The 13930-nt window shown below is 39.7% G+C and overlaps 1 protein-coding gene across 1 annotated transcript in view; it reads right to left on the reverse strand.

Moving 5' to 3' along the window:
- The window catches only part of LOC133517428 (uncharacterized), a 74861-nt gene that overhangs the window by 49545 nt on the left and 11386 nt on the right, over window positions 1–13930 (reverse strand). The window contains exons 3-9 of the mRNA XM_061850744.1: window positions 8366–8539; window positions 7877–7983; window positions 6154–6336; window positions 4917–5066; window positions 4082–4654; window positions 2636–2788; window positions 1715–1810 (exon numbers count right to left, since the gene is read on the reverse strand). Coding sequence (XP_061706728.1) covers window positions 1715–1810; window positions 2636–2788; window positions 4082–4654; window positions 4917–5066; window positions 6154–6336; window positions 7877–7983; window positions 8366–8539 — 1436 coding nt within the window. The remainder of the gene's footprint in view (window positions 1–1714; window positions 1811–2635; window positions 2789–4081; window positions 4655–4916; window positions 5067–6153; window positions 6337–7876; window positions 7984–8365; window positions 8540–13930) is intronic.

Here is a 13930-nt window from a genome sequence, read left to right on the forward strand (position 1 = left end):
TGACTTAGTCTCACCAACTCTAACTTCAAAGGTTCTATGTTGTAGAAAGGCCCTTATCCATATTAATAGTTTCCCACGGATTCCCAAGTGTTCCAGTTTATAAAGTAGCCTCTCTGTGGGAACTTTGTCGAAGGCCTTTTCATAGTCAAGGTAAATTATATCTGTAGGGTCCCTCTTGTTAAAACTTTCAGTCCAGGAAGAGAGGCAAGACAGCAAGTTGGGCACTGTAGAGCGATGCGGACAGAAACCATGCTGCTGGTCACCTATCACACTGTGCAGGGCAAGGAATCCTCTTATGCGTTTAACCAGAATTTTCTCCATGGCCTTGCATACTACACTAGTGAGACTTATGGGCCTGTAGTTAGATGGTTCAAGCTTATTTCCCTTCTTGAATATTGATGTCACGGTTGCCGTTTTCCATTGCTCAGGTAAAATGCCTATGTTATATGTCTGCATTATCATGGTCAACGGGCCAACCAAGGTGTCACACTTTTGCAGCAATGTAACAGGAATGCCATCTGGTCCAGGTGCAGAATCTGAATTCATTTCTTTAGTTACCTGTTTAACTTTATCTATTGAAAATGTAATATCTGTAATACACTCCTCAACTCTAATGGATGGATCTAGGTGTGGCAGTTGTCCTTGAGGTTCTACCTGAAAGACATCCTCCAACTGATCCGCAAAAGGTCCTTGTTTATTGCATACAACGTTAGGTATGCTGACCTTCGATGTTACTTGGTGGCGAATGTAGGAGTAAAACCGCTTTGGTCTAGTTTCTAATAAGTCTGAGTTTATGAGGTTCGTTAGCTTGTTATTTAGCTTTCGGTAGACCTTGTGAAATTATCCAAGCCAGTAAGCACATATTTGTCCCATAGTTCTATTTTCTGCTTAATCATATCTCGAATCTCTTTATTGTTCCACGGCTTATCAGGTGCAAAAGCATTAGTTTTAGCCCGTGCTACATATAGGGCAACTGCGTCCTTCACTTCAGTAAGAAATATATTGTACTGTTCTATGACATTATCCACTGATTCCATTTTTTGTGGTAATCTGAGTGAAATTGTCTCATTTATTTTGTCGAAAACCGCTTTGTTGTAATTATATCGCAACTGTCTAGTGGCATTAGGTGTCCTCGTTTGCAACTCTATGGTAGCTTGCAGGCAGGTGTGATCTCTTTTGCCAATAGGAGCTTGGTGGTCAACTTTAGCGATATTATATCATCGTTTGTTAGAATAAGATCTAAGCAGGATGGTTGATTGCCTTGGCGAAATCTAGTATCTTTATTTACCAGTTGATGGAAGTTCGTATTGTTGTACCACTGTAGAAAGTTATCTTCTCTCGGTGTCAGGTATCCTGAGCTTTCTAATGGCCATTAGACTCCACCGTAGTTAAAATCCCCCATAGCGATAAGTAGATTAGACTCCGAAGCCATGCTCGGCCTATTGAGAAGGATATTGTCCCCTATATACGCCGCATAAGATGAATTTGCAGTTGCCAATTTCCACGTCCAAGAATAGGCATTCAGAGTTTGTAAGTTTTGTGTTATACTTAGTGTTCAATTTAGTTTTTATTTTAATATCAGCACATAATAATATTAGCACATAATATTTGTTGCATTTAATTGTATTTGGAAGGAAACGTCCAAATATCCAATGACTTGGTTCCCGTGCAAGATCTCAAGAAATTGATGATAACATTGATAACTGATAACTACCTGTATGCCTGCAAAGTTGTCATGGGAAGTCGACGGAAGACCTTCTTGAGACTGTCGCTCTCGGCTGATTTCCTCCAATTGTTGCTTGGCTTCCTCCTAGGACAGAAATAGTACATTGTTGTTTTTTGACATATATTGACAGCCGGCATGACGGGCGGGACAGCCATATCGTTATGTGCGTGCAATAGAAGCAACTGGCGGGAGCAAAATCCTTGTGATAAATAAATAAATATTATAGGGATATTCTTACACAAATTGACTAAGTCCAACGGTAAGCCAAGGAGGCTTGTGTTGTGGGTACTCAGACAACGATGTATATAATATAAAAATACTTAAATACACAGAAAACTGATTCATGACTCAGGAACAAATATCTGTGCTCATCACACAAATAAATGCCCTTACCGGGATTCGAACCCAGGACCATCGGTTTCACAGGCAGGGTCACTACCCACTAGGCCAGTCCGGTCGTCAAAGCATAAGCCAAGCGTAAGGTAAGCATTTTTTCTTTAACTACAAAGTTAACGCAAAGTTTTTGCACCTTACTCCTTTGTGATAAGGCGAAAAATGTAAACATATCTTTGACGTCAATTGTACAATGAATTCAGCCGATCAACCAAATACCGCAATGTAACGAAAACCGCATACAAGTTCTTGAACCGTCAAAATGGGACTTAATTCTAAACAGGTAAAATCAACCTTGCCGTCCATTGTTGAGAAATATTTAAGCTAATTTTGCATAAAGTAACCATTCTGTGGCCATAATATTAAATTTATTTTGTTATTAAATAATACGTATCAAAAAGCAACAGTTCGAATTGAAAATGGTTCAAATTTAATTGGTGTAATTTAATACAATAGGTGGGGGCTTTAAGAGGGTAATATTATATATGATAATAAATGCAAAAAAAATATATTAACCTGGTACTTGATTAGTCTCTCCTGCTGTTGCTTTAAAGCGGTCAAGCGGCGTTGAGACAACTCCATTTTGTTTTTTATCTCATTCTGCCAAAGTTCACTCTCGCTATAAGCTGAACCGTTACTCTGAACTGACACCGGTCGAACTACCACGTCCTGACAAACATCAAAAAATACATTGAAAAACTAGAAAAAAACTTTTTTCAGTTGTTACGGGGATTGGGGGTGAATCAACTAAGGAGTGGTCAGTAAAGAAGTGGCAGTGAAGTGTTTTTTTTTTGCTAATTACGAAGCAGTTTATTTTTATAAGTAATCTGAAGATCGAATACTATAAAATGAAAAAAAAAAAAAACATATTGAGAAATATGAAATTGTTTGAGTTTTCTCATTTTTATTACAATGTACTTTGAATCTTTCTGAACAACACAAATTGACCTTCACTTGCCGTTTTCCACAATGCCACAATTGAATTTCCAATTTCACAACTTGTTTTATGCTTTTAGGAATATTTATCTTATCAACAAGTATACCAATTAACTGGATTTTATCTTGGGTAGTCAGGAACTCTCTCCAATCTAACCTCTGACAGAGGTTTTTCTATAAGAGATGAATTTCTGTAAAAATGGCAAATACGCAAAAGTAAAAATTCCATGTAAAGTGAAGCCAAATCCAAAGAGTTAAATATTGAATACAAGACAATTTAATAAAGTATTAAGAAGCTCATCAAAGTTAAAGAAAAACTATGTTAATGAGAAACACCTCAGAAATTCTCTCAGAAGACTCTATTCAAAAAGTGTTAGGAGAGATGTAACTTAAAAGGCGAAAACACCAATTCTCGTTTTTATTTTAAATACCATTGTATTTAATGTTATAGAATAGTATCTACATATTACTATAAAAATGCACTGCTTAAAAAGTATGATGAAATAAAACGAAAAATCCACATAATGTGCTGCTACTTTTTTTCCGAACCACTCCTTATATCTATAACATAATAACAGTGCAATAATAGTAGAATAATTTGCTAGAAGAACCACCACGCCACGTTATATTATCGTGCTTGGTAGATCATCGTGCGGCCTATTTTGGAACGGGCTTATAACAGCCACAAAAATGTATGTTTGGATAATTTAAATGCTTTAGGCTGACCGAGGCCACCGTACCCATGGCAACGAGTGACAAAAAAAGTTGATTCACCCAATGTAGGTAACATAGAAAAACTAAGTAAGCTCTGTTAGAAGGGCTAACTAAAGCTAATGTAAAACCGTTAGACTCTAGGCTAGGAAGCAAAAATCTTTCACACAGTAGACAGTTACAAATGGTTGTTGGTGATTATGAAAGGAATAGTAATAGAGATGGTTATTTTCTGGTTTTGAGTTTCACATCCACATGCTACGGATTGTTCGTCATGACAGTAAACACACTTTTACAGCAAACATCAACAGTAACCTGATCTTCAATGTTACTGCAGTTTTTGTTTTTCATTTCTTCTATGATCGCTACTTTTTCTACGCACGAAATAATATTTTTACGCAACACCTCATTCAAATGATGGTCGTGTGTTTTCTCTTCGCACGGAATGCTTTCAATTTCTTTGATTTCCATTGTATCGTCGTCGGGGTCGTGTTTTTCTGCCAACGGGAGCGGCGCGCGTTCGGGTGCATCGCCTATATCGCTCGCTGGTTGTATCAGATGTTCATTAGAATTCTTTACACTTTGCAAGCTTTTATTCAACTGTTCATTCTCTAGATTAGTGACTTTTTTCAGCGTGGTACACTCAGCAGTAGTATCTTGTTTGGTTGCGACGTTGCTCGGCTGATCATCTTCGATTTCAGTGGCAAGTTCTGCATCCCCCGCGGTCTCGTCCGCGGCCGCCGCCGCAACATCTGCTTCTTCGGCAGGCACCTCCACATTATCAGGTTCCTCATTCAACACTTTCTCTAGTTTCGACTCACTATCTTTCAATTTCATGACCATCTCTACCAGTTCGTCATATTCTTCTTTCGTATGCTCAATAAATGCCTAAATAAACATTTTATAAAATAAATTTCGCTTATGAGTTCTAATTACTATTGTAGCTACAGTTCTACGCCTAGTGTACGGTAGCAGGGGCGAGCGTGTAGCGGAACGATCGGCGAGGCGGGTAGCGTGGCGTCAAGCGGCACTGAGCCCGTTCGCATACATTTGCATTTGTTTGCTATGCACGCCCCGGCCCGCTACACGCTCACGCAGTTGGCCCATTATTTTTATAAAAATGGTAACATAAGTAAGATTGAGATGTTACCTCGTCCTCGGAGGTGCGCATGGTGTCGACGAGCGACGACGTGACGCGGATGTACTCGCGGATCTGGCCGAGGCGGCGCTCCACGGCCGCGGTGTCGGGGCAGGCCGCCACGATGGCCTCCCCTAGCGCCCTGGCAGATTCCCTGTGAACCTAAAAAAGGGATTCCGATATTTCGTTATTGACAGTGGCGGGGCAAGACCAAAATTCGGTGAGGGCAAGGTACATTTAGCGAGGCCGTCTGGTGGCGCAAGAAATATCGTTTTTTTTTTACGTTGCTTCCCAGTTATATATAACCTTACTGCAAAGACATAAGGTCCACCGACGGGGTCGGAGTTGCTGATAGTATCATAACCCGGTTTTTCGGTAACAAAAACGTACTAGTGCTAGTGATAAATTAAATATACACTCAAGTGTTATCGATATTTATGGCAAGCAATTATTAAATCACAATAACAAATGTGACTCCACCTTGAAGTAAACATTATTAATAAAGAGTGTCAGTTATTTTATTATCTAGGTAAATCTCTCTGATGTATTCTTATTGCAGTTGTAAATTTCTAACATCTGACTGTTGATTATAGTAAATTTCACTTCCTTGCACTTTTTAAACGTCAAACTCAATGGCATCCTGTAGCCGCCGTGCAGTTCAGGATCACGACTCGAATAAAACTTCGATTCTTACCCTCTTATTCATAAACGTGTACTAAAGTTACGATGCCGCTAATAATCGTTTGTCCCTTTCCGACGTATTAGTATGATGGAAAGGGACAAACGATTATTAGCGGCATCGTAACTTTAGTACACGTTTATGAATAAGGGGGTTAGTGAACTGTTATAGTCAAAGGGTACTTGGGTTACAAGGTTTCTTGCCAAAACGGTTAAATGTAAAAAGTGGTTGTTGATGGGATGGAGGATGATTTGCAATATTTGATCACTACAAAAGGTGGTTGAAATTTAGGTGCCTCTAATTGGCCGCGATACAAAATATTTGGAGCGCTCCTATTGGTGCTCTTGAAAAACCCTCCGAATACTAGCAGAGGCCGGCGGTTTCGTTTAGCTACTTAATTGGGAATATTTGTGTCAAAACGGGGTATGAATGGTGTATTCCCATTTGTTCCTGCCGGGCTCAGATGGGAATAGGTGCATTGATATGAATATTTCCCGTCTGTCCCTGCCTCATGTGTGGCGGCGGTCACGTGGGGCAAATGGTACAAATGGGTGTTCCCACGATACTTACATGGTTATTTTCATTGACGTTATTCATGGTAGCCTGCGGGTCGTACATGTTATTCATCAGGTTGACAGTCTTAGTGCCCGGCCTGGAGGGCGCTGCGTTGTTGTGGCTCGAATGGTTGCCGTCTAAATTGTTTCTTGCTGGGTTCAAGTTATTCGTCAAGTTCTTTCGGTTTTGATTAGGCGCCTGAAAAAGTGCGTAGCATATACAAATGTGTGTATCGTGTGTATCGTTTATAGCTTTGTTTTGCCTTAGTAGGAGTATTTAAATAAGTCAACACCACGTTTAGCATTAGTAAAGACTACACGATTTTGACGTGAGCTTTTATTGAAACGCTTTAAAAAGGGCACGTATTTAACCGGTCAACTAATTAATCGGATTTCGGTAGGTAAAAAAATAGACATAGGTACTAAAATTAACAGTTTAGCAACTAAAACGGAACCTTAAAATATTTCAATATGAGCAGTATTTTAATGCCGTTAAAGCTTTTGTTTATTTTAAGGCAAGTACAAATTATTTATTTGGCGACTGAATTATTATATCGGAGACTATTTGTGAAGCACATTTTAAATAGAAAACACCTATCTATTAATTTAATAAACACCGGGCAAGTGCGAGACGGACTCGCGCACGAAGGTTTCCGTACCATTATTTATAAAAATGGCAAAAAAAAAAATGTTTGTTGTATGGAATCCCCCCTTAAATATTTATTTTATTCTGTTTTTAGTATTTGTCCTTCCTAAGATAAATTCTTATCATAAGAACAGTTAAGTACCTTGTCTAAATAAACTATGGTGGAAATACATAATTTTGAAAAGTTCAGCCATAGCCACTTAATGCCGAAAAACCGTCGCGAGCAGGTCGGCAAAGATCGTGCTCGAGCGAGGAAAACGCGCGCGCCGCCTCGGCCAAGGCACGTCTACACTGGTCGTTTTGTGCACGAGGAAATTGCCTCGCGCGTATGCTCGCTCTGTGTGGACCCGCCTATTCACGAAGACGCGTACCTTGACTCGTAATATCATGTAATTAAATGTTAGATTTGAGAAATCTGCGCGTCATCGTCGATGACACAAACTATAGCGTAATGTCGTAAAAATGCAAGTATAATCTAATAAAACGCTCTTTGTGATTTATTTAGGTACATCCTTATATTGGGGCATTCTCCCGGGTCGCTTACAAATTTTACACTGTTAAACCGAAACTCGGCTACCTAGCATTCTTAGCAAAAGCCAAAAGGTGCTGATAGACATGAGCATTCACTTGTAATGAGCATTCTCGCGAATAGAAGAATCTACCAGCGTTCGTCGAACAATTCGCCGAATCTCCTTAAAAACTGCGAATGCTCGATGCTCTGCTCAAGTGAATGCTCAAGTCTATCAGCACCTAAAGAGGAAAATTAGGAGGTAAACGATGAAATCTCAACGTAAACCCAAGAACCACCCAAGAACTTACAAATTTTTCGCTTTTCCATATCAAAACATTATAAAACTTCCTAGTCCCCCTAAACCAGCCAGGAGTCTCTGAACTGCGGCCCGCGGGCTGGAACTTATTTTTGGCAGAAGCCAGAGAGCCGAAGGCCATACAATCGGACCCGCGAAAAGGAAGCCTGTTGCCGGCAGGCGGCAAGTCATAAAGTTCACAGGGTTCCACTAAATCAAATACTTGAGATGATGATGATATTGATGATAAACACATACATACACAATCACTGGCTGTTAATACTCACATTGAAAGGTTGAGACATGTTTGCTGTGACCGCATTCGGTGTGGTGGGGTTGACGATCATGACTGCTGCAGCGGCATGATTTGCATGATTCGAGTGAGGAACTAAACCTACAAAAAATGGGGTATTTCAACTTATGACTTATCTCAATAACTGTGTTTAGTGGGGTGGTCCATGATTGCATGAATATAGGCTGGATGGATATAGGCTGGCTATACACTTGTTTGCAACCAGTGACAAAAGGTGAAACATGTTAAGAAGCATGGTATGTCACTTGTAAGGGCACGCTCGGCTAAAAAGGCACAGTTTAGAGTGAGAAAGAGGACATGTCAAGCATTAGGAAGGGACAACATGAACCGTGACCTTCCATAACGGAACCATAGGGATTCGCGAGGTCTATATATAGCTCACAGAGCCTCTAGTCTTGTGGACAGAGATAAAATATTTAGCATAATTAGTTATGGACCACCCTGTGAACAAGGTTAATTCTACCATTCTGCATTTGATGTGCATAAGGGTGGAGGGTGTGTCCAGACATGGAGCTGGCGTCTTCCTGGTGCTCATTGGACAGGTTCTCGCGGTTCTGCACATTCAGGGGCAGAGCGCGCGGCTGCGGCCTCACCGGGACAAACCTTCCGAATCCACTCTCAAATGATATGGAATTTTCTAAAATGACATTAGTTGTTATTAGGAAGTTTTAGTGTCTGTTACAGTATTAAATATCATAACAATCTTATGCGAAGGTTAAGTCTTGTAAAGTTTAATGAAAATGTTAATTTATTATACACTGGGAATATCCATGCATACGGTAGCAAAGTAGATTTCTTTTATTGAATAAATTTAATATATTTAGTAGACATGCTGTGGAACTCTGTCTTTGTAATTATAAATAGTAGATTGTTAACCAAGGGTGGAAAGTGAGATGGTTACTTTTACTAGAGTCAAACAACCTATTTTTCAATTTTTTCTATTCGACTATGAGGAGAGGAAAGTCAAACACAAGAAATGTAGGTTATGTTGACTGGAATGTCTGGAATTGGCGCCATTTACATTACATTTTAAGTGGAAAAAAAATCTAAAATCATAGACAATCCGATCTTAAATTGGGATGTCTCTGAAAGGGCCTTAATGTATACGCGCCTTAAAAAATTTAAAAACTGAATGAATGTAATGTATGTAATATAGTACATTACGATACAAGTGCGAAAAATAGGAAATTCGAAACGAGTGGCGATAAATTAAAACACGACCGAAGGGAGTGTTTTAAATCGACACGAGTTGCGAATTACCTATTCGCACATGTATCGTACAACGTTTTACAGTACATATGGCCCTTTAAATGTTCGACACAGTAACGTAATATGCTACTTCTTGCACTAGTGCTATAAAGTAGCCCCATATGTACAGTAAATAATATTTTAAACATTCATCGTCATTTATATTGATTTATTTGTTAACAAATATTTAAGTTTATTTTATACATTTAAATATTAAATACAAGTAGTATATATTTAATAATGCAATGCAATTGACATTTAATTTTGATAATACTTAGTCTCAAAATGCGGAAGATAATATGAGAGCAAAAATAATATGAGAAAAAAAAAAATATATATATGAGAGCTTTTAAATGAATAATATGGAATATATGGCTTTTAGCCATTGCTTGAATTACAAAGGAGAATGGGCAATTTGTCCCATGGATGTATACTGTTGAGACATATCTCGTTTGAAAGGGTTTACTCTTAGCATTATTTTATTGTATGACACCAACTTTGGATAACGTGCAGGGACTGAGCAATTTAAAAAAAAGAGTGGCGAATATAAACTGTTGTTTTACAAAGTACTTGTTACGTAGCCGGTTGTTAGGTGTTTTGTATGAAATAATATGAGAAATTCTAGATTTCTGTTTACCACTACTTACGTTTAAGTACGTACAGGGCTGGAATTAGTTGATATAACATATGCTTGAATTAAAAATACTGCTATTAAACACTGAAACTTGCTTGTATACTCAAGCCATATATATCATTTAAAAGACATTTTTATAAGGTATTTTAATATATATATACTTGCACTCAAATGCTTGCAGGGGCGGTAATAAAACGAGTTTTTTCGTTAATTAATTGTGGTAAATGCCGCTTTGTTTGTTCTACCTGGCACTAGATGGAGCCTTGGTAGCAGTTTGGGTAATTTTTACTATTGGTATATACAATTGAGTCATATCCTATTTGGAAGGTCTTCAATTAAGCATTAATTACTTATATGACACCAAAGACCGAAAGTGTCCAGGGAAGATGATATTAATAATTTTGATCATGCGCTGCGGCGTAAACTGGAACTAAAAAATGTCATTCATATAGAGTTACTTTTGTAACCATTTACATCACTTTGCATGCCTGAAATATAATGAAAAAGTAATTTATATATTTTTTTAAATTATTACTGCTCAATAAATGGCACTAAACTACTTAATTATGATTTTTCAAATCCTCTCTAGTACTGACATCTTGCGTGCAATAGGAGAACCGAATGAGCGGCAAATGCTGGATCCGTATAGTCGCTTATAAACGCTAAAAATGTCACCGAAGAATAAGTTTGTTTAATTCGGAACTTTGACAATAAAACGAGTGGTTACCTTGAACTAGTAAGTTTCGTCTATTTATCTCTCTTGCTCTTACATATTCGAGTGATAAAGGTAGAAAAAGCATTACATTTTTTAAAGTTCGCGTTATGTCCCGCTAGAAACGTTATATAAACTTATTATTAAACATGAAATAAGATTCCTAAGCAATAAGTAGGTAAGTAAATGTATTTATGGAGTAGTTGAAGTACCATAATTAGCAGCAAGAAAATAAATCTAAGTTTATATGTTACGATAAAATAAATCGTAAAAAGGTACTATGTACATACTTGTTTTGTCTCTCGGCAGGAAAATTGTGTAAAAGTGAAACATTTGAGATTGCGTCGCGGTTCAAAGCAACGTTTCCTTCGTTTGCCATATGAAGCAGGATTAAATTATGTAGTTTTAAGTTCTCATGTAAGTGAATTGTCAAATTCTTAGTGAGAATAAAGAATCTTAAACCTAAAATTAACGCAGTGAATACAATAAAAGCATCAGCGACTCTTAACTGCTTGCCAAGCTAAGATAGTAGCTGTATTTCGTTCCATTATATATACATATGAAATAAAAACTTTTGAATACATTTAACACCTTTATTTCATATAAATTGAAAAATAACTGACGGCATACATTTTCTTCACGGTCGCACAAATATTAGCAGGATGAGTCGACAAGTTAATTTAAAGCAAGCATTGGTGAATAGGTGCATCCAGATCCAGATAAGAGAATGCATGGTTATTGCGCCAATCTCGGACCATTTGCGATTAGTTTGCTAAGGGCACCGCTAGCTGGTGCGGATGCACAGAGCACTTATACATACCTTATTAAATAAAATCTTTTGAATACATTTAACATCTTTATTTCATATAAATTGAAAAATAAGTGACAGCATAGATTTTCTTCACGGTCGCACAAATATTATCAGGACGAGTCGACAAGTTACTTTAAAGCAAGCATTGGTGAATAGGTGCATCCAGATCCAGATAAGGGAATGCATGGTTATTGCGCCAATCTCGGACCATTTGCGATTAGTTTGCTAGCTGAAGCGGGTTAACGAAAAACAGTAACTGGCGACGCTAGCTGGCGCGGACGCGTGCGACGAATTTTACCTACAAAGGCACCCGCGCACGTGCACCCGCTCCGTGCACTCGCGCCAGCTAGCAAACGCCCTTAACCTTTTGAACGCCAAGAATACCTTAAGGCGTCGTAACTAGCTATGCTCAAAGCGTCATAAATACATTATAGCTGATATAGCCGCTGTCAGAGTAACCTTCACACTTTCAAGTAAGGTTTAGGGCATAGGGCGTCCGCAACGTCGCGCGTGTGCATGGAGCGGGCGTGCGGCTTAGAGCTCGTTCCCACTATGTCGGATGTCGTGGCGATTTTTAATCGTGTGTCGTTGCCGCTGTTCTCACTATGTCGGATGTCGGATCCGGATTTCAATCGGGTGTCGGCGGTACTTTTCCCACTAGTCGTCTGTCGTGCACGATCGCAGCTGGCGTGTATTTTTCGAGTGGGTAGCGAGGATTAGTACAAGATGAACGTCGACGAAATGTTTGTGGTTTTGTATTATTTGCGAAAGAAACGATTAGAGGCAGTTAAAAAAAGGAGATATTGGGTACACCCAATTCTCAGGGAAAGATTTACCTTATGAATATTTCAGAATTTGATAGCTGAATTAAGAAGCGATCGCAACGACGCGGCAGCGACGCGCGGGTGTGTGAGGGGGTGCCGCGCGGGCGGCGCGGGCGAAATCGTTCCGACATCCGACAAAATGTGAATAGCGCTATATTCACTCGTACGCGAGCGAGACACGACACGATTTTTTTCCGGGCTGGGAGGGCTGGCAAAACGCACGACATTTTATGTCGTATCCGACACAAAATTGTTGTCGGACGAGTGTGAACAGCTTCATATAAAATGTTCTGCCAGTGGAACGTACGATTAAAAATCGCCACGACATCCGACATAGTGGGAACGAGCTCTTACAGTATGAGCAACGCTAACTGGCGCGGACGCGTGCGACTGATTTTACTTACAAAGGCACCTGCGCGTGTTTGCCCGCTCCGTGCACTAGCGCCAGCTAGCAAACGCCCTTAACCTTTTGAACGTCAAGAACACCTAAAGGCGCCGTCACTAGACATGATTTAAGGGCCATGAACACATTAATGATTATAGCTGTTATAATCGCTGTCAAAGTCCCTAATGTAATACTCATGCACTTTCAAGCTCACTTGCGCCCGTGACCTTGGCATGTGAGTAACGTTTTTGTTATGGCGTTCAAAGGGTAAAATATCAATGTCGTAATGCGTCGCTAGCGCGTTATTTTCGAATCGCACCAGTGCTCCCGTGTTGGACTGCACACGCGGTGTACACTTCTTGTTATTGTAACCGTTTGTGCGCCTAGATAACACAAGTACACATACACAACTCGCAAAATGCTCGCGTGCTCTTGTTTATATGTAAAGTACGTCTTCTAGGGCCGTGGATTGGACCCACGCGACCGGTGGGGCGGTGAGCGGCATACATTGGTCGCAATGCAAGCTGTAAAGCTAGTGCAGTGCATGAGGGACGCGCGGCTTTCTCTCACCACATCTTTAGGTGTTCTTGCCGTTCAAAAGGCAAAAGCACCTAATGAGGTGGCTTTACATTAGCTAGATGCCGGCCCACTCGCCGATCCGGTGTGCAGGCTAAGGAAATCGCTATGTAGGCCAATTCGAAAGTGCAACTGACATTAAACCAATTTTAGAATAATATTGGAATGATACCAGTTAGCTGTCATTCGTGTGTTCATTTCGCACTTATACGCATGTATTTGTGCGAGCGAGACGCCCGCAACTAACTGATATGATTCCAATATTACTCTAATATCGGTGTGCACGCCCCTTATTATTCATAAGCAAGGTAAGATTGAACCACTATAGAAGGCAGCGAAGAGGCCGGCAATGGAACTGGTAGCGTTTGATGGAGTCAGTTTTCTGTCAAATGCAAGTTCAAATTGGCCTGACTGTCTCACTCGCACACCGGAGTAGCGTTTCATATAAGCGTACTTTGTTATATCCAATCGACCCGCTCTATTCAGTAGGTTTCATTATCTCGATCCATCAGTTAAGTAACAATCTCTTCAATCTGGTGGATCGAGATGGTGGATCCTACTGGACAGATGGAACCTATGGATAGGAAAACGTTATGCTCAACAATTTGGTAGCAGAAGCGATGTGATTTTTTAAAATCGCGACTGTGTCGTTGACATAATATATCTGAGGACGGGCCTTACGGGCAATAAGAATGGGGCCAGTACAGCGGTGTTACGCACACGAGTTTGAGCCAATCGTGCAGTCTAACGCCACAAGTACCACAACGTGATTGGTTGATGAGTTCGCATTATGCACGCGATTGATCGCATCTAGTTGTGTTAGACAGCACGATTGGCT

The sequence above is a fragment of the Cydia pomonella genome, chromosome 4, assembly GCF_033807575.1.
Source record: "Cydia pomonella isolate Wapato2018A chromosome 4, ilCydPomo1, whole genome shotgun sequence".
Taxonomy (NCBI): Eukaryota; Metazoa; Arthropoda; class Insecta; order Lepidoptera; family Tortricidae; genus Cydia; species Cydia pomonella.